Here is a 21,709-nt window from a genome sequence, read left to right as displayed (position 1 = left end):
TGATTTTTTTAAATGACCATTATACTTTGAAAGTTATAATTTTAACAAAACAGGCTAATTATTAGGAATTGAGGAAATGCAATTTACCTTCCCAATATACGAAAAATGTTCCTTCATTATCTTTTATGTAATAGTGAAATATATTTAATATTTCACACACACATATAAAATAAAATATAATAGTACAATGAACACTCATGAACCTACCACCCAACCCAAGAACTAAAATATTATCAAATTTTTGCATCTACCTCTAGGCCATCTCTTAGCCCATTTCCCTGTCTCCCTCTAGAGGTAATATGTAATCATAATTTTGTGTTTATTATCTCCTTGCATTTTTATAGTTTGAACATCATGAGTGAATGCCTAAAAATCTTTGTTTTAGAAATTTGTAAAAGTTTCTATCTTTAGACAATTGCTTTAGCCCTTGACATTGTTTCTGAGTTATTCATGTTCTCCGTGTATTTTTCATGGCTGGGTAATAATATATCTCTTCTCTTTTCAATGAAGTAGTGGTCGTTCCCATGTTTTTGCCATGGTGAATAAGGCTACTCTGAACATTTTTATAGGATGTACTTCTTATGACCAGCAGGGTGAACTTTTAGTGTAAGATATTAGTAGAAAGAATATGGGCTTTTGGCGTCAGACAGACAAGAGAAAAATGATTATTTTTCCATATCACTCAAAATCCTCCAAAATTTTGCTTCTGCCATACCTGGCAGAACCCTTTCTTTCTCTTTCCCCCATATGTATCCTTTTATCTAATTTTGTATCTTTTTCTAAACCTAATGTGCTCGTACATGTCCCCATGCCATTGAACACGTTAATCTTCCTGCTGGAAATTCTCCATGAATCTTACATACTTCCAAAAACCTTACTTCAAGCCTTTGCCAATTCCCAGGGAACAAAATGTGTTTCTTCTCTCCGATCTCTTTGCGCCCCATCCCCATCTTGTTTATAATATTACCGCACATGTTTGCCTCTGCTATTAAGACAGTGCAGTTCTTGGGGGCAATTTCTCTTGTAGTAGCAGGTTTTCAGAACATAGTAGGGGAATCAATATTTATTGAATGAAAGGATAAAAAAATGAATGACTGTTTACCCGATGTACTTCACAAAGATGATTTTTACATAGAAAAGCAATAATTTTTTATATATTATTTAATTTGTTTCATTGACATGATCTCAAATTTTTAAGTACCTTATGGTCACTAATTTGACTTCTAACAAAATAAAAGCATAGTAGGTAAAATAGTTATTGAGTAAAATTTTGAAGAAAAACATGGAGGCATTTCCTTTGCCATGAAAATGTGAGTAAAATATGTTCGTATTAGAAAATGGCACTTTAACCTGAAAGAATAGACATAGAAGCAATTAGGTTAGTTAGATTTAGAATAGTAACACTGAAATATTGAATCAAAATACATTTTACAAATTTGAAATTGAGTTCACCAGCCAGTTAAAATAAGCTTAATCAGGCTTGACATTTCATTTTCTTATTGTCTTGTCATATTTTTCCCTGAAACTAAATTGATATATGAAGTAGTATTTTCTCATTTTCTAAAGATTCAAATAAAAATAGAGTCATAGTTTAAACTGTTCTCTTCAGTCATTCAGTCACTTATGCTAGGGTTTAATCTGTTACCTATACTGCATCAAAAAGAAAAAAAAAATGGTTTTGCCTATGTAGTATTGCATTACATCGTATCATCATTACTGGGTATAAATTTGTTTGACTCATTACAACATCCGTCATGTCAATTATAAGCTTGCAGAGTACTTCATTATGTGTTACTCCAGTTCTGCTTAGAATAAAGTGGGACATTTTTATAGAGTTCTTTCAGGGAAATTTCTTGCTTCTCTTCAAGAAGTTGACCTTCTGTTCTCTTCCAAACTGCCATTCTGCAGTCCTTTTATATACCTATTTTCTTTTTAATATGAAATACAGATGGAACTGAAGAGTGGAATATTGAGCTTCCGGTTAAATACTAGTCTTACCTTTACACAAGTGGATCTCTGGCTGGGGCTGTCCTATTGTGACGGAAGGTGGAATAAAGTGATCATTAAAAAAAAAGGTTCCGTCCTATCAACAAGCATGAATGAACTGATGGAGCGCGTGTCAGAGTCCAGAGCTCAGCCACTGATGGTGAATTCCCCCGTCTATGTGGGAGGAACCCCACAGGAGCTGCACGAGTCTTATAAACACCTGAAGCTGGAACAAGGTAAACTCCATCGGGAGGAATTCCCAAGTTAGTACAGCCCTGGTCCTACCGGGTCTTGGTGGTTCTGTGTTTCAAGACAAAGCAGTCGAATCAGGCTGAAAGCAATACCTACTCACCCCTTTTCTGGAAGAATTTTAAGCTCTAAAAATAAAAAATAATAAAACACTTCTTCAAATAGTTTTGTATGTTGCCCTTAAGGGTGTGCTCTCATCTGTGTTTACAATCAATATATTTATTCTAACATATCTTCATCAAATATAATTGTAATTTATATATATGTATGTATGTGTGTACACATGTGTATATATATAAATTACTATTATATATTATAATTATTGTATATATTATATATATAATATATTTACTCGTATGTTTTTCTTGAACACACGTGGTTCTGGTTCTTTTAAATACTGATCATTATCTGTATTTACAGATTAAAAAATAAATTAGGTTGGTGTGTACAGCCAAGAAAAATGGCCTTAAATTCCCTGAGCTTTTTCTGACGTCAATGCTGTTTGTCTCCATGCATTTCCATGGAGCTCTCATGCAGCAAAGCACATGAAAGTGTGGGTTTACTTGAATTTCAAACACACTTGTGAAAAGTCTGTGTGTCATTTATTATCCATAACCAGCAACGAAAGGAAAAGTACGTGAATGTGTGACTTACGACTAAAGCAAGCCTTTAACTCATGTAAGGAGTTTGAACATAATCAGAGAAATTATTGATTAAAAAAGGCTAACAGTAAGTGAGTTCATACTGTGTGACAGGCATGGTTCTGAGAGCCTAATGTGAGAATAAGTGGGTCAGTTCTTCATAACAAACCCATGAGGCAGGTATTATTATCTGTATCCCCACTTTACAGATGGGGAAACTTGGGGGCAGGGAGGAAAGTAACTTGCCCAAGGTCAATGACTACTAAGCAGGTGGCGAGCCTAACCATCTCGGGCAGCCTGGTGTCAAAGCCCACTCTCCTTATTATAGTCAAGTGCTCTCTTTCATGGGCATTGGCCAATGTTCCTTTCTATCAAGTGGGGAAAGTACAGAAACTTCCAGCTTGCCACCAAGCATGTTCCTGTGTAGAAAATGTTCTCTCTGTATTTCAAAAACTATGCACCCTGAACGGTTAAAATTTCCACGAAGCAGTCTTTGACTATTTGGTAAGTACATAAAGATTTAAATGCCTTTGAATAGAAAATATATGGCAAGGTCTAAGGAGACGTTTAGAAGGGTACTAGTAGGAGTTAATGAATATCTGGGGTGGAAGACAGTAATGACATTTTCAAGGCACTTAAGATGTAACAGCAGCTAAAAATATTACATTCATATAAGGGCTTCTTCTGGTTTTCAGGCTTCTGAGGTTAGAAAGAGCTTGAAAACTCTTTATAGGAGCAAAATTACTTGATTCTGTTTACATCTAGGAAAAATCCCCTGTATGTTGGGCATTTTACTCTCAAAGTACACCAAAACCCATTGTTATGGTGGTCCTAGAGACATGGCTAAAATTGGAATTATAAGACGATAATGATGGAAGTTTAAAACATCAACATAGACCCAAGGGGAACAACATAATCTACACTATGACTAAGACTGTGATACTGAAAGATATTTTATTTATGGATAATACTAAATTTTTATCATTGCAGTATCATCCATATCAGTGGTTCTCAAACCACTTATAAAATATTGAAGTATAGTAGCTGGAATATAGTAAGAACGCAATAAAATTAGCTATTATTATTATTACTATTCAGGATCCATTGGAATTGCATGGAAAGGTTATTTAAAATGCAGATTTTATGCCTTTATCCTCTAAGATTCTGACTCAGATGTTTTGAATAGTAAGAGTTATGTAAATAACTGCATGTTTTTGCTTTTGTTTTTGTTTCTGCGGTACTCGGGCCTCTCACTGTTGTGGCCTCTCCCGTTGCAGCGGAGCACAGGCTCTGCACGTGCAGGCTCAGCGGCCATGGCTCACGGGCCCAGCCGCTCCGCGGCATGTGGGATCTTCCCGGACCGGGGCACGAACCCGTGTCCCCTGCATCGGCAGGCGGGCTCTCAACCACTGCGCCACCAGGGAAGCCCTAACTGCATGTTTCATACAGTGAGCAGGAGAATATTCACAATATAGAGGTGCTTCATGCACGTAGTAAATTGCAATTAAAACTAATCATGTTCACTTCCCTGTAGTTTTTTCAATCCACTATCAGTAGTCATAAAAACCTTTCTACGCTTCTCCATTAGCATCCTTTTTCAAAGGCTCTATTTTGTGGTCCTACTAGAGCTATTTTTTATATCCGTTAATGTTGCAGTCTTCCTTTAAATCCAATGCAAATGAATTTTCCTCTGTGTTTTAATTTGCTGAAGAGGTACCACCTCAGATCATGGGCATTTATCTAGGACTAACACTTGGGACAGCACTCACCTCTGGGTTGAGAGTGAGCAGGCCATGGCATGTGGTCTCCCAGGTTATGGTCTGTCCAAAGCCCTGAGCAGAGAGGTCAGGAGTGGGGCTGAGAGTCAGCCATCCTGTGAGCCCAAGTGTCCCATCGTTGGACCGCTTCCCCGTGAACAGCTACTGTCTCTCTGATCTGTCAACTCAGGGTTCTTGTCCACCTTCCAGTTACTTAGAGACCGGGGGTAGGATGGGTGTGGGGAGTCGCTTATGATTTTCCCAAAGGCAGGGAAGCAAGAAAAGGAGGCATCACTAGTCTTCCCACAGACAGGCCCTCTCCCCTGTTTTTATCCTCGCAGCCCATTCATATTTTAGAGGTCGTTGGGGAGTATTTCCGGTGGGAGGGTTTCTGACCGTGCAGAGTTGGGAGAATGGCGCAAACTTTGACCAAACCCTCTGACTGCCCTGAGGGTAGTACTGTGAGGACCCCACACTAGAGCCCAGGCATCTGCACCCCCAAAGGCCTGAGGCCAGAATCCCATTTCCTAAGGAGGATTCCTACTTAGAAACCTCATCCTGTCACTTTCTGGACTTTTTTTTCTTTATCTCCAGCGTGAAGGAAGCCTACCTCTGTGGCCTTTCCCAGATTTAAATTTGCATCTTGTGTATTAATGTTTAAGACCATTTCTTTAAAAAAAATTTTTTTAACATGTTTACTTGTAATAAAGTACGCCTAACGTACGATTTACCATCTTAACCATTTTTAATGTACGGTTCAGGCATCTAGTACATTCACGTTTTTGAGCAACCATCGCCACCATCGATCTCTAGAACTCTTCATCCTACGAACCTGAAATTCTGTACCTCTTGAGCCATCATGGGACATTTCTTATACGGGCACACTGACGTTTGCCAAAGCTATCTTTCCACTGTTCACATTTTATTGATAGGGAAACTCGAGGACAGAGGAGTTAGGTGACTCAGCTCTGGGCCATCAGAAGATTACTACTGGTAAAGAAATTAGCATCTGCATTTTCAAGCAGATGCTTTTATATTGAGCTTCATTGCTTTCAATTCAATTCACCCAACTTACTGAGTATCTACTGTGTGTTGAAGATAGACTAGCAGTATTGGTCAGTCGGGCCTAAAGGAACGTGAATAATAGCAAAGGCATTTAAAAGGAAATAGGCTTCGACTTAAAGTGTTATAAGACAGAATAACACACCATATAAATACTGAAGAGAACAATACGGTCATTGTTACCGTTAACTTATTTTACTGTTCGGCGTTGCATTATGTTTTATTTCCATTTCCTGCCGACGTGCTTTCATCTTGAAAAGAACTAATCGTGTGTTTGGGGCCTTTCAGACTTGACAGTGTTTTGTTCAAGAAAGAGAGTGTGTGCTCCAGCGATCTCAAACACAGTCTGTTTGTCCCTTCTTTGACAATTGTGGGCAGTTTTCTGAGCAGAGTACTGCCAAACCGCACAGAACTGATCTCTGTTTACACAAAATAGCAAGTTATTCAAAGCCACTGCTGTTCCCTGGCTGACAGGATGCCCTATGGTTCTCTAAAAAAAAAAAAAAAAGCAGTGCACACTTCAAACCCACCTCCTCCACATTCTCTGTTAAACTTCCCAGAACTGAATGCCCCGTGGTCATTCTAAAGTTGACTGAGTAGAATACACATTCCAGGAAACCTCCTGTGTTGCTGTTGCCACAGCTGAATTTGGTCCCTGTCATGAGAACATGAACCTAAAACTGGTGATCGTTTTGCACAGTCGAGATTATGGAACTCAGTGAAAATGGTAGAGCACAGTCGTAGCTCCCTTGTTCCCTGATTTAACTGAGATTCGTTCTCTGTCTATGAAATGATCGTTATGGAATTCATAGCAATATCTCAGGATTTTAGTATATTTTGAGACTGTATTCTTCCTCCTACTATTCATAGGAACCTCAAAATGTATATTTTCCCCAATAAGATAATCATGCTCATTAAAATACTATTTTTTGGCACTTAGACACTGACTTATACAGGTAACTTAATTTTCCAGGATGGAGGGACGTGTAGATACCCCCTCACGATAATGTGTACTTGCCTAAATTTTATTTCATGGGAATAAACGTAAAAATGTGTTCCTAAAGAGATATAATACATACTTTTCAGTTGAATCTAATTCAGTCGAATTACAATTATCAGCTTATATATTTTTTCAAAATAACATAAATATAACTATTTCCTGCAACAGCTTAGCCTGAAAAAAAAGCAGGGGGAGGCATAAAGGATCTCCCAAACAAGACTTGGAAGTTTAAAAATTATGTTTAAAGCCCCCCCCTTGCACAATTTCATCAAAACGTAGTACTACAGGAGGCAAAAAAATGATTGGTAATTAATGATTCAAGCCCGTTATGTGACATTCATCCCTTACTATTTGCTAGGTTTCGGTGGTTGCATGAAAGATGTGCAGTTTGCACGGGGTGCTGTCGTTAACTTGGCATCTGTGTCCAGCGGTGCTATCAGAGTCAATCTGGATGGATGCCTGTCAACTGACAGTGCCGTTAACTGCAGGGGAAATGACTCCATCCTGGTTTATCGGGGAGAAGAGCAGAGCGTTTATGAGAGTGGTCTCCAGCCTTTCACGGGTAATGTGGACATGCCCCAAATTCAATGTCCCACGTCCCCTCCTCGTCCCCTCTTCCCTCCCTGCCAGCCCACCACTAGCCTACACGAGTCGTATGTTAACCTTCTACTTCTTACTTCCATTGAAGAATACCTGTATCGAGTCACAGCCTCCCACGAAGGAGGTTCAGTACCTAGCGACTGGAGTCGGGGCCGTACAACAGGAGCAGGTAAATACTATTTATCTTAACACGTGTATGTGCACACAAATGCACACGTCGGTGCATGTATAGGAAAGGAAGGACTCTCACCCGTGAAGCCAGCAGTACGTTTATAATCTTGTGACAGAGCACGCCCTGGATTGCAAAGGCACCCGTCGTTGGTAAAAATGCTTAGCAGATCCTTGCTTTTGATTTTTCAAGTATTTAATAAGGATTTTTTCAGGCTTGATTCTTTCCTCTTCAGATGCAGAAGAAAGTAAGTTCAGGTTGCTCTTAAAGATGAAATAGGCCCACATCGACTGTAATTTATCTAAGAATAGGAAATCTTTCCCAACTGCTTAGACCCCGAAAAGCTAAAATCAGGATTACCTTTAGGTAGGGGTGATAGACCCTTGCCTCCCCAGTGGAGAGCACATTTGAAACCTGCACCCTGGTTGGAAGCGGATGTGTCTTTTATCACATCATGGCAGGTGTTTGCCGTGGTGCTTACTATTAGGGTCTTAGAATGACTCTCCCATGATAGAAATTGCTGAGTGGTCTAATTTTTGTTTGTTTGTTTGTTTTGAGTTGAATGCGGAAACAAAGAGGAAACAGACTACTATATTAGAGCTAATCTCAGATAACTGATTTGTAAGTGCTTTGTCCTTCTGACAGGGACCACAGAATCTGTTCCCATATTACCATCACAGGGAGGCATTCGTTAAAAAAAGTTTTGTGAAATCAGTAGCCTTCTACCATTTTGGAGAAAATATTTATTTGTCAGAAAGACAAATACATTTCCATATGATTGACACTTGTGCCTCTTGAAGAAAATTATCCTTAGCAAGTCACGATTTGTCTAAAGATGTGTTTTTTACCAAGATACCCTCTCATACTTATTATCAATAACGGGCTACTAATACAGGCACCCTTTGAGGAATCTTTTTAATCTAAGAGATAATTAAGTACTGAGATGGGCTACTAATAAGAATTTTCAAAGCTGTCTGCCTACAGATTTTCCAGAAGAGGCCAACTTGACACTTTTCCAGGATGATTTAAATCATCATCTATTTATAGGCAACACAATGCACGGAATGATCCCTTAAAATCCTTTTCAACTTTAGAGCTTGGAAAAAGCTCTGATGTAAAATATTCATTTGTTACTGGCATGTCCTCTGCCCCTATCTCACACTTCTCTACTTTATTAACAAATATACTATAAAGCCTGCTTTCAGTCTAATTCAACAACGTAAATAGGTGTCTAGAAAGTGCATCACTTACGTAGCTTAATAGTCTCCATTTTGAGTACCACCGAGAAAGTATGCAAATAGAGCTCTGAATTTATAGCCATGATCTGACCACAAAGTCGTATGCCATAAATTCATATTTACAATCTGACCACAACACCAAGCGGCTACATGCTCCCATGGGTTGGAGAATAATTGCACTATTTAATTATTTTTGAGTCAGTTTTGCTCTGTCCCTTATGAGAAGACCATCTGTTAGACAGGACTCTACTTTGCTCTGGACCACATTTCAGAACTAATAAAATCAAAATCACTCCCATTGTCCCATTACTTGCAACTTGATTGTGTAGCCTGTGTGTTTCCAGAAGCGCCTGTGGTGTTTTACCTGCTCAGACAGTGGTTCTCCGCCTCTGTGCTTCCTCACATCCCTTACGTTCACATTGTTTCCCTTAAAACTGTCCTGTTTTATTGGCCTGAACAGTAAAGGCAGAGAAGGAGGCTATTTGACGGAGGGAAACCAGAGTGATTCTCCATCGACAGGGCTCAGGAGTCCAGGAGCGGTCAGAGCCTGTCTCTCATCCATCATCCTGCCATGAAGTTCCTTGGGCTTTTTCTCAGTGTTCCCAGTGCAGTCAGCTGTGCTGAAGTCGTTACTGATCAGAACCATAGAAATACCTAATTAATAATTAAAGGTTATAGATTTTTTAAATGAGGGCATTTGGCTTATAAGTGAGGTTTCGCAGCAAGTTCCTTTAAACTTGCCTCGTTTGGTGGTGTTATTTTGTGATGCTCCGAGGAAAATGATTTTGTAGAATCTCAAGGGCACCAGTTCCTCTACCCCGCCTAAATGCAATTAGGGATATATCCTATCTGGTAGAACTTTGCTTTTTTAAAATTAGTTGGAAAAACAATTGAATTTGGCAAACGGGATCAGACCTTCAAGTACAGTACAATCACCACATTTGTGATATTTTTTGGCTAATACATCGACAATATAAAAGTGTCAAACCACTGTGTATAATAACAGTCTAATTATCTTGCTTCAAAGGGGTACATCATTATATTGTTTGAACTTGTTAGCTGCCTACCATCCACCTCCTTCTTTATGAGTGATGTTTAAAACATGTCGGATACATTAAATGTTTTTGGAAAACCTGGACAAGGCTTGAAAGAACGTGATGTCAATGGAGTTTTGATGGTTTTGAAATATCGCTTAAACTGAATGGCTCAAGATGTGCAGTCATATTAAATCAGTGCTGAAAAGTTACAACTCTAATAAATTGTATTTATGCTAATGGTCGAGTCTGATTTACTGCGGCCATTAAAAGTGAAGAATACGAGTGATAGTCTTCTCAGAACTGCCGTTTCCCCTATTTTCTCTTTTATCCTTTCACAGCTCCACAAAGTGTGCCAACTCCCTCAAGAGTCCGCAGCATAAACGGCTATAGCATCGAGGTGACCTGGGATGAACCTGTTGTGGTTAGAGGTGTAATTGAGAAGTACATTTTGAGAGCCTACAGTGAAGATGCTGCCGGTCCGCCCCGCCTGCCCTCTGCCAGCTCTGAGCTTGTTGATACCAGCACCTTCACAGGTAAAGGCGACTCCTCAAGGGAGTAGGTCTTATTAATTTTCTTTTTGGTTTGACTTTAGATAAAAACGTCCTTCAAGGCTTTTTCCCCAACGCATCAAAGATTCCTATATTTTGCCTGATTCAGAACAACAAGGATTGGGCTTCCCTGGTGGTGCAGTGGTTGAGAGTCCACCTGCCGATGCAGGGGACACGGGTTCGTGCCCCAGTCCGGGAAGATCCCACATGCCGCGGAGCGGCTGGGCCCGTGAGCCATGGCCGCTGAGCCTGCGCGTCCGGAGCCTGTGCTCCGCAACGGGAGAGGCCACAACAGTGAGAGGCCCGAGTACAGCAAAAAAAAAAAAAAAAAACCAACAAGGGTCATCTAATGATATGGACACCTCTATCTATCTCGGATGGAAAGGATAATTCTATAATGGTTATGGGCTCTTATGGATAGCTTCATTACAAGGATGATATTCTCGCCATCCCCAAAAGATTAGGTCACAGGGCCCTCATGCCCTTAATCAGGTCCTTGTACCTAGGATCTTTATACATCCTAAAAAGATGTATCTTTTAGCAATCCTACGTGTACACATGGGGCCAGCGACCTATTTCACCATGCAAAAGTTCGCTCGTTGGGACTAGCCCAAGTTCACAGCCCTGTTATTTATTGTAAAATTGTTGATTAAACCTAATTATGTCAAGGTAGAGGAGTACTAGAGCACCGGCAGTTTGACGGGCAAACCAGCGAATCAATTTCTCACGGTGTGGCACGCGCGCCGTGCAGAACGGCTGGAGTGAAATATACTCAGGCACGTCGCGCAAGGTGCCGTGCTCGAAGTCCCGCACGTGTAGTAAGACAGCAGTTTTCAGCCTCATGAAATGTTAAGGCCCATTTAAATGGAAAGTCAAATGTAAGCCTTTGACCAAAAAAAAAAGTAAAACGCATCAACAAATTTAATAGAAAAAAGTATTTTTCCTCTGTCAAAGACTTTCGTAACTTGACAAATTTGCTGGATTATAAAGTAGCCTTAATTGTCTTTCTAACACATCTGTCGGTCAACTCTCTCAAACTTTACTTCAGTTTTTTTAGATTCCTTAGAATCTACAGCCCAAATACACAACCAATTAAAAAAAAGAAACTGGTATCTTTCACTTCCTTCCTCCCTCATTTTACCCATCCAATGAAAACCCAATCTGATTAAGCCTTTGCCCAGGCTGTGCGTTGCAGCTAAGTGGGCTGGAAAACAATGAGCAATCTATCACTAAAATGTCTCAATCCCCATTTTCAGATGGACACTCAGTAATGACACCAGTCCTACCATATGTCTGTAATTGCCTTCTCCCATTCTCCTCATTAAATATTTTATATTTTTTCAAACTCTCTAAATGCTAACCTGTCTTCCTTATCACACTCAGCTGATAGTCTTACATACTAGATCATCTTAGATACCAAAAAAACTCCAGAATCTATCATAAAGAATTTCTGTCACTTTCTTACTACCAAATATATGCATTAATTGCATTTTTTTTTTGACTGACAGGGTTGTTATTAGGGGTTAAGTGAATTAATGAATGCTAAGACAGTTTAATGGGTTTTGGGCATATAATAGGTATTTGCCATCATTATTATTTTTACTTTTTACCTTCCTCTCTTTTCCTTCCTGTTTTCACAGAGCTTCCCTTATCCTATCAAAAATAAAATCTTCAGAAGTCCTCTGGACCCCAACTCCTCTTGCCTTTGTAGACCTGTTACTGGTGGTCTCTCTTCCTCTCACATCTTTTTAACCTCTGTCTCCTGCAGTCGTTCACAAAGTGTGGTCCTTGGATCTGTGTCAACAGCCTCACCTGGGACCTTTTTATTAATGCAGATACTCCAGGCCGCCCACACCTGCTGAATCAGAAGCTGTGGGGTAGAGCTCAGCAATCCCCATTTTAACAAGCCCTCCTCTTGTGATGCTGGTGCATGCCAAAGTTAGAGACACTGCCCAGCTGGATTCTGCCCAAGGTCATTCAGACTCCATCTGTCAACACCCATTGTTAAACATAAACAAACCCAAAGCAGTGACAAAAATCTTCCTTTGATCTAAAGTCCCATCCAGCTATTGTGCCTTCTCTCCTCTTCCCAAACGTGCCTCTACCAAGAAGCATCTGTGGCCTTGTTCCCATTTCTTCACACGGTCTGCCTTCCACTCGCTTGCCATGCTGAGGACACCAACAACTTGCATGTTTAGATATCCAAAGAACACTTTACAGTCCTGGTTCCACAGCTCGATAGCATTCTACACTGTGGATTTTTTTTACTGTCTCTTGAAATGTTTCTTCACTTCTCTGACCCTTCTGGTTCTGGGCCCCCTTTTCTCAGTGTCCTTTGCCCACTCCCTCTGAAGCTTAACTCTGCGTTTTGGAGAACCGCAGGGTTTAGATCCGGGACCTTTTCTCTCTTTTGCTAATTTTTTTTTTTCCCTACAGTCTTGCTCCAGGAAAATCATCGACTCACAAAGCATCCAGTATCCTACAAACACTGTTGACTCCTAAAGGCACGTCCTACCCAGACTTCCAAATGTGTGTATCCAGCAGACATTTGGAAAAATTGACATTTCCAATTGACTTCTCGTAATCTCTAAATTTACCATCTCCAACCTGAAGTCCTCCTCCTGCATTCCCAATATCAATAAATGACACCTCCAGCCACCCAGTTAATTAAGCTTGAGAATTTTTCTCAACTTTTACATTCTGTTCATACCTCATATATCCGTGTTGTTTATTGATTCCATTTTCTAAACTATGTGCTAAATTGATCCGTCTCTCCCCTATCTACTGTCCAAGCCAAACCATTCCAATCTCTTACCTGGACAGCTACAGTACTCTTCTATCTCATGAACACCCCCCCACCCATGACTCTAATCCACTGCACAACCAAACATCATGGCTCTGTGTTTAGAATTCTTCAGTTGCTTTCCACTGCCTCTCTCCCAAATTCATTTTGTCTCAGTCTCCTCTTATTTTCTGGATTTCCAACTGTTATAATTAATATGATTTTTTAGAAGTCTGTATGTAAATCTTTGGAAGAATTCCTGACAATGACGGTAGGATAAACCCCTTGAAATGGAACAACTAGGTCAAATTCTCTTAAAGCATTAGTCAGTCTTGGACTTTGAGGTCAAGCACACATTGATGCAAACCTCTGCTGCCTACCCTCCCTGTGACTTTGGGGAAATTATGTATTCTCCTGGATCTTTTTTTAGTGTCTTAACCTATGAAATGGGAGAATAATATTAACCTCAGAAAGATATTAAGTGAGATGATATTCCAAGTCTAACAATTTTCAGCTGTGCAAACTTGGACAAATTAATTAACATCTCTGTGCTTCTGATTCCATATGGGTAAATTGAGAATGAAATAACTACCCACCTCATAGGATACCTGTGAGGATTAAATGAATCCATGTATATGTAAAACACACAGGACAGCACATGACACACGGATCAGATTGCACTGTATAAATGTTAACTATCAGATGTTTTTAAAGCATGTAGCACAGTGCTTAACATATGGTAATTTCTTAACAAAGATTAGTTATTTTTATGTTGCCAAATAATTGCCAAAAAGACTGTACAAATTATACTCCCACCAGCAAGCCGAATGCAAGATTTTATTTTTCATTTCATCCTAGTTGACAAGTTTTACAGGTAAAAGAAACTTTGTAAAATTTCCAAATATATCAGAATATTACTTTAATTTGATCTTACCTCAAATTTAGATTACTTGAGGCATTAAGTATTTTCATTGTTTACTGGTAATTTGTACTTCTTTTATGACATACGTAGCACATTTCACCCTCAATTTTTCTATTGGAGGAGTCACATTTTTCTCATTGATTTAAATATCTCTTTATATATGAAGAATATTATACTTATGTTTGCCTTATGTGTGGGAATGCCCCCGTTTTTCATTTATTTTTATTTACATTTTTATGTGCAGATTTTAAAGAACATTTTCTATAGTTAATATAACACCTTTAAATGTTTTTGTTAGTTTTCTATGGGTAATATGAAAAAAAAAAAACCTATCCTCACCATTCAGGGTAGACTAATATTTGTTTATATTAGATATACCATATTGATTATATATATATATATATATACACACACACACACACACACATACATATATATGATGCATATCCTCTGAATTAGTAATTCTAAATTTGAGGTAAGATCAAATCAGAAACGGGACAGGGAGGCTTTTCTAATTACACCAGCCTTTCCCAGATTCTGAAGGGTATCTTTCTGGAGGACAGTACCCCTGAGATTGAAAACCAGTATAATAAACTATTGGATGTTACTGTAGGATATTTCAAGCATGTGAATGGTGTACAGAGAGAAGAAAATTAGAGCACCACTGACCAACTGTTATTTATTTTTATATACCCAATGTGTAAAAAACTAAGGAAAGGGCTTCCCTGGTGGCGCAGCGGTTGAGAGTCCGCCTGCTGATGCGGGGGTTGTGGGTTCGTGCCCCGGTCCGGGAGGATCCCGCGTGCCATGGAGCGGCTGGGCCCGTGGGCCGTGGCCGCTGGGCCTGCGCGTCCGGAGCCTGTGCTCCGCGGCGGGAGAGGCCGCAGCAGTGAGAGGCCCGAGTACCGCAAAAAAACCCACAAAAAACTAAGGAAAAACTCTCAATTATTGCAACTTGGTCAATTTCTTGGATTTGTCAATTATCAGTTTCTTTGGTAACTTGCTTTTTGTTTGTATTTTTCTTTTTCTTATTATTTTTACATTCATCATTTGTGTATTAACCTTTGAAGTCACATTGCTTTAAGTGTATCTCTGCAAACAGAATCTAGTTTGATTTAGTTTTACATTCAACTTAAAATTCTCTGTACTTTAGTACAGGAGTTTAACTCACATTTATTTTTATGATTTATACAATTGATTGCTCTTATTTCTGTCATCATATTTCATGCTTTCCAGTTTTGTTTGTTATTGTGTTTCAGTACTTTCTGTTGTTGTTATTCCTTTATTTCTGTTCTTGCGTGTGTGGACTATGAATTCTTTAACTTTTTTCCCCCCAAAGGGTTTTAAAGATGTATCTGTTGCTCACAGTTGTGAAATGAACAGAAAAGGAAGTACATAGGAGGTAATCTTAAAGATTGTGGAGAACTCTGGTACTGCCAGGTGGACTTTTATTGTGACGAATCAGTCTATTGAGGGAGGGGAGTGTGAATTGAAAAGCCCCAAAGCCAGGCTGAGTAAGTATCAAAGTCAGAGATTTCATAGTAAAGAAAGAAGAATACTAGAAAGTGAGGGGGGAGGGGGGAGAAAGTAGAGAGCCAGAAACCTGGATTTGGTGGAGATGTGAGGAGTGTGGAGACTGGTTAGTGGCGGCTGCTTTGCCAATTAGTTGAGATAACAAGGTACCAAGAGAGAGGACAATAGAGTAGTTCATGAGTAGTTTTGCTATTGATCTGGAAAGTAATCCCCCTTTAGCATTTCTGAGGTGACATTTGTTGAGATTTTTATGTTTAATTTTTGGTTGTTAGAGTGGTATTTATTTGAATGAACAATACTGATATTGGATGTATAAGACAATTTAGGTTTGTTGGTTCACATAGGGTCCTTAACCAAGTAAGTGATCATAAAATGTGTTGGTTTCTTTTCATGACATTTTTCTTCTGTTATATAATGAGCTCTTCTTTCTTCACAATTGGGTCTTTCTTTGGCTTGGAAAGTTTGCTGTTGTGTATATCATCATTACTTCTGGTAAGAAATAACAGTTTCCAATATTGTATATTTCTTCCCAGTTTGTCCTCCTCATTTTAGCAGTCCAGGACACAGCTTGCAGAGTCAAATCCATCTAGTTATGTCACTTATCAACTGTCTGATCTCAGGCAAATTTAAAAACATATCACTGTATTGGAGTTTCCTCATATATAAACTGGGGGTAAAAACCTTCTTCATGTTATGGAATTGTTGCAAAGATAAAAAAAAAAACAATGAATTACCTCCATAGAATATTTTGCTGATAAACAGGCACATAGTAAATGTTCAATGAATTAATTGTTATCTTTATACTATTCAGTTTCTGAATTCTGGGTTTTTGCTTCATAGTTTTTTTCCTTTTTCCTTTTCTGATTTTGGCAGTATTGATTCTGCTGTTTGAATCTTCTGAGATGAGTACTTAATTCTTCTACTTCAGTCTTTTTTTTTAAAATTTATTTATTGTCTTTTATTTTTGGCTGTGTTGGATCTTCGTTGCTGCACGTGGGCTTTCTCTAGTTGTGGTGAACAGGGGCCCCTCTTCGTTGCGGTGTGTGGGCCTCTCACCGCGATGGCTTCTCTTGTTGTGGAGCACAGGCTATAGGCACGCAGGCTTCAGTAGTTGCAGTGTGTGGGCTCAGTAGTTGTGGCTTGCGGGCTCTAGAGTTCAGGCTCAGTAGTTGCGGTGCAGGGGCTTAGTTGCTCTGTGGCACGTGAGATCTTCCCAGAATAGGGCTCGAACCCACGTCCCCTGCACTGGCAGGCAGATTCTTAACCACTGCGCCACCAGGGAAGCCCCTCCTTGGTATTCTTATAAGGTAGTAGTTCTCAACCATGGGTGCACACTGACCCACCTGGGGAGCTTTAAAAAATATTGATGTCCAGGTCTCACCTGCAGAGTCTGATGTTTTGGTTTAGAATATAGCCTGGGTATTGGTATTTTAAAAGTGTCAGCAGGTAACTCTGTTGTACAGCCAGCATTGGGAGACACTGTTCAAACACTGATCACTGTTTGACACCAGTGATCAAGTCTCTATTTTAACCAGAAGTTCTTATGACAACTTCCACCTCCCAACTGCAACTTGCAAATACAGGACAAAAAAAAAAAAAAAAAGAGAAATGCCTATATAAAAATGATGAGGGCTTCCCTGATGGCGCAGTGGTTGAGAGTCTGCCTGCCGACGCAGGGGACACCGGTTCGTGCCACGGTCCGGGAAGATCCCACATGCCGCGGAGCGGCTGGGCCCGTGAGCCATGGCCACTGAGGCTGCACGTCCAGAGCCTGTGCTCCGCAACGGGACAGGCCACAACAGTGAGAGGCCCGCGTACTGAAAAAAAAAAAAAATGATGAGCTATTAAAAGTAAGTAATAAAATTAGCAAAGGAAAATCATAGGACAACAAAAAATTAAGTGAAATGATTCTTGGGAAGAAGTGGGAAATTATGGTCAGACTTTGCAAAATGCAGAAGGCAAAAGAAAATAAAAAGATGAATATTAACTAAGAGAGCTGGAACACTAGAAGCGTGAGACAGAATATTTACCAATCACGAATTTGGCTACTGGAGGATTAAATGTGATAAGTCCCAGTAGCATGGAGAGTCCAAGGGTTAACAGCCCCACTCAGGTACAAATGGGCCCCTTTGGGCCACAGAGTCTGGATTCTGTGCCCTCGGAAGGCCAGGGTTCAGAGCAGGGAGTTCTTGAAAGTTCATTTCCTCAGCTGCAGCCTCAGGGTAGAAAGCCCTGCAGTTATCACTCCAGTGTATCTTTAGACTAGTTGCAAAGGGCTCCAATTAACTCTGCGTAGCTCCTGCTGATTTTCCCTCCAGCACTTTCAACGTCCAAAGCTGCTGCCCAGAGAGACAGTGCTGGCATTTCCCTTCAAACCCAGGGCTGCTCAGAAAGACCCCTCCCAGTCTGATTTGAAATTCTGTCAAGAATGAATGCATTCAAGAATTTGCACATATACAATTTTTTTTTATTTCTTTCTTGAAGATGCTTAAACATGTAGACTTAATTATCGGCATGATTAGTACAGCACCTGGCATAGTGCTAGGAATGTGCTTGGTACACAGAAGATATTTTCTCAGTTTTATTGTTACATTACATTGAGCTAAGCTCTAGGAGCTATATTCCTTCTTCCGGTAATGATAATCATATTTATTATTTACTATAGCTTAGCTGATGAACCAATAGTAATAATCTTTCAGATGACCCACATAAATCGAAATTTATGGAAAAAAAGAAAGACATTTTAATTTATCATGCAACTGATAATATAGCTTTTGCTGTGAAAACTGGTTCAGTCCTCATATACAGTAGACATTCATTTTCTTCTACCTGAAACAAGTGGGTTCCATGTTGAAAGTCTCTCATTTTTCTGTCTCTTCCACAGCTAGTAGTAATAATTAGTGAGTCTCAGCTCTACTGGTCATAAGGTGATTCCTGGATTGCTTATAAAATGCAGATTCTTGGGCTCCGTGCACAAGAGTCTGTGTATTTGGGCTAGGATTGAGAAATCTGCCTTTACCAAGTGTTCTAGTCCGTGCTCTTGCAGAGGTCAGTGGACCACATATTAAAAACCACTGGGGTGAGGGGCGTGGCCAGGTGAGAAGGGATCATTTTCACCTGCTGGGCTTGAATTTACCCCTGCTTTGTTTGTTCCTGCCCCTTGTTCCAACAGCATTAGCTTTGTGGGCAGAACGGTGGTAGGGCAAGTGAAGAAATAGAGGCAGTGTAAGTAGGGCCTCTGACCCTTAAGGGTGGTGCTTCTGAAAGCTGCTAGTGCAAAGGAAGTGAGAATTACTTGGGATCTCTGTAAACTGCAGATTCTGATTCAGTAGGTCTGGGACTGTGGTGTGAGATTCTGCATTTCTAACAAACCCAACCCTCTCAGCCCCCAGGCCACGATGCCCATTAGAAAGGCAGAGAGTTCTCTACTTATATACAGAATGCAAAATGCCCATTAGGTCCAGAGAAGAAGGAGACCAGTGCAATTCCACGCATGCAATATAATTGTAATTAATCTCGTAGTGAAGTCTCATCTGTGTATTTCAGTTACATACATTTAACCACACACCTTGGAAGTGGGGAAGGCATGAAAAAAAAGAGTGAAAAAACTCTTAAAGTAATCTTACAGGCAAAGGATGCTATCCAATCCCGAAACTATCGATACCTGTTAGAAGGAAAGAATGTGTGAATAATTTTAGGGTTTCCCAACTATTGACAGAAAAGGGAAACTCTTGTTTGTAGACACCATTGGGGTGTCTACAAAAAGAATGAAGAACTGAGAGCCATAGAGAATCATTGATTCATGAAGAATTAGAGGCATACACAAAATCAAATGCACTGTACTTTATGGGCAGTATAAGGAGTTGTCAAGGGGACTTTAAATCATGAGTGATTTTTGCCTTATGCCCGACTTTGGAACTTAACCCCAACCATTAGTCCATCCATAAGTAAGATTCTACTCTTTATGTGTATGTATATGCACACATATACGTATATATTATATTTGTTATATATTATATATATGTATAATTACTATACTTGCCTGAGAAGCCTGCAGAGAGATAACTGTAATAAAAACTTCCCTGCCCTGTAATTTTTTTTCTATTCAGCTGAGAAGTCTTACTCCACAGTTGTTAAAACTGCCTATGGCTGCTCTTGGTACACCCGTTCTATTTTTTCATTAGACAGTAAGCTCCCAGAGGACAAGTATCATGTTTTCTATTTATTTTAAGCCTTGTTTAGTAACTTGCTCAAGGTAGGTAATCCATACACTTTTCTTGAAGGAACGAAGGAAGAGATAAAGAAACAAATGCAGTGTTTTGGTGCTAACCCTGTAGTTAACGTAATGTTACTATTGTCTTATCATGCTGAGTTGAGTTTTGAACTACTGGTTCTGCAGTTCTATAGTTCTCTAATTTTATGAAATAATATGCAGAACTACCACAACTTAGATATATATTTGGAACTTAACATACATATTCCCAACGGGGAAAAAAATGTTGATAGGATGAATAGACTCTAAAAATTAGTTCCAAAACTTACACCTCATAATGAAGCTCAGGGACTATATATTTGCAATTTAAAATAATGGAAGCCATGCTGCTGCAAAGCTGATAATGACACAGAGCAGAAACTATTCATTTATTAAAAACAAAACCATTATCTGCTATGTTCTGGGTTAGTGCTAGATCCTACTGTTACAATCTGCTTTTGTTTTTTCCTGATTTTTAAAATTAATGGTAAAATATACGTAACAAGCAGTACTTTCTCTAAAGTATAATATTATATTAAAAATGAGTGTTTTATGGGGCAAAAACAGTAGAGATAAGTTTTTCATTTTTTATTATTTTTTTCTTGAGAGACAGAGAACCCCAAATAACAGTGACTTCAACAAAATTAAGTTTTTCTCTCTCTGATAATAGGTGTTCACAGTTGGTCAATGTAGGGGTGGATGTTCACAGTGCCAGGGATCCACACTCTTCATCGTTTTGCTATGCTATCCTTAGAGACAAGACTTCTGCCTCATGGTCCAAAATGGCTGCTGGAGCATCAGCCATCTAGTTTGGTTTCCGTTCAGCAGGAAGGTGGAATGGTTGAACAAGGATGTACACATTCACTTTAATGACATATTTTGGAAGTTATTCCTCCACCTTTGGTTACATTCTGTGGTTAGAACTTAGCCACATGGCTATACCTAGCTACACAGATTGCTGGAAATGTACTTATTCAAAGTGGCCATTTGCCCAGCTAAAAGGGTCTTTTTATTTTACTGTGGAGGAAGAGAATATACAATGAGAGGGCATTTAGTGGTCTCTGTCACAATAGGCAAACATCAGAGGTAAATTTGAAAAATTCATTTTGATGGTATTGTTAAAAGATGAATTTTGAGGAAGTCTCTGCTATTTTTCACAGTACCCCATAGATTAATATTCCGTATTTGTGGTTTATTACAAACTATTTCTTTAAATATAAATCTTGAAAGAAATTGGTCTGAAAAAATTCACAGGACAAAAATATGGCCTATGACATAAATAGTAAAAATAGAAATGATGTCATGTTCCTGCTTAGCTAATGTAGAAGAATTTCATCAGGTAATGCACTGTTGATGAGTTAATAGCTTTGTCTAACTCTCCTGAATATATAATGTGCCTGAACTCCTGGTACATTGTGAAAGCTTCAGATGGGGCTTTTTACAAGTTCCTCATTTTATTTTATGCAGTAAGAATTCGCGGTGCACGATTTGGATTTCTTTTTGGTAACATGTTGTGTGATGGTTAAAAATGATGGTAATACATCAATTTTGCTGTAGTGTAGTAATCAACTGGGTATGTTGGCCATGCTATAGTGTTGGATATAAATACTTAAGGGTTACTACTCACATTTGATAAAGAAAGGGAACAGTCACCTCAAGTTTTCTGTTTTCTAACTTTTATGACCATTTTATACTTGTATCTATATGTGGAACTAATCGAAAACATATATATATATATATAAAGTGTTATATATATATAAAGTTTTTGATTAGTTCCAAATATATATACATATAAAGTGTATATGTATATATACACAGTAACACACAGTAACAGTAGAAGTAACACACAGAAGCACATATACCCTGATGTAACACACAGAAGCACATATACCCTGATGTAGAGTTTCTTATGAATCAGTTGTTTTTGTAAGGG

General features: G+C 39.1%; 1 protein-coding gene across 1 annotated transcript in view; it reads left to right on the top strand.

Moving 5' to 3' along the window:
* The window catches only part of USH2A (usherin), a 773,776-nt gene that overhangs the window by 299,501 nt on the left and 452,566 nt on the right, over positions 1 to 21,709 (top strand). Inside the window, exons 26-29 of the mRNA XM_060289919.1 lie at positions 1,949 to 2,222; positions 7,054 to 7,257; positions 7,384 to 7,464; positions 10,078 to 10,272. Coding sequence (XP_060145902.1) covers positions 1,949 to 2,222; positions 7,054 to 7,257; positions 7,384 to 7,464; positions 10,078 to 10,272 — 754 coding nt within the window. The remainder of the gene's footprint in view (positions 1 to 1,948; positions 2,223 to 7,053; positions 7,258 to 7,383; positions 7,465 to 10,077; positions 10,273 to 21,709) is intronic.

This window comes from Globicephala melas, chromosome 1 (genome assembly GCF_963455315.2).
Source record: "Globicephala melas chromosome 1, mGloMel1.2, whole genome shotgun sequence".
NCBI classification, from domain to species: Eukaryota; Metazoa; Chordata; class Mammalia; order Artiodactyla; family Delphinidae; genus Globicephala; species Globicephala melas.
The sequence above is the reverse complement of the archived record's forward strand: the minus strand, read 5'-3'. Positions and strand labels throughout refer to the sequence as shown.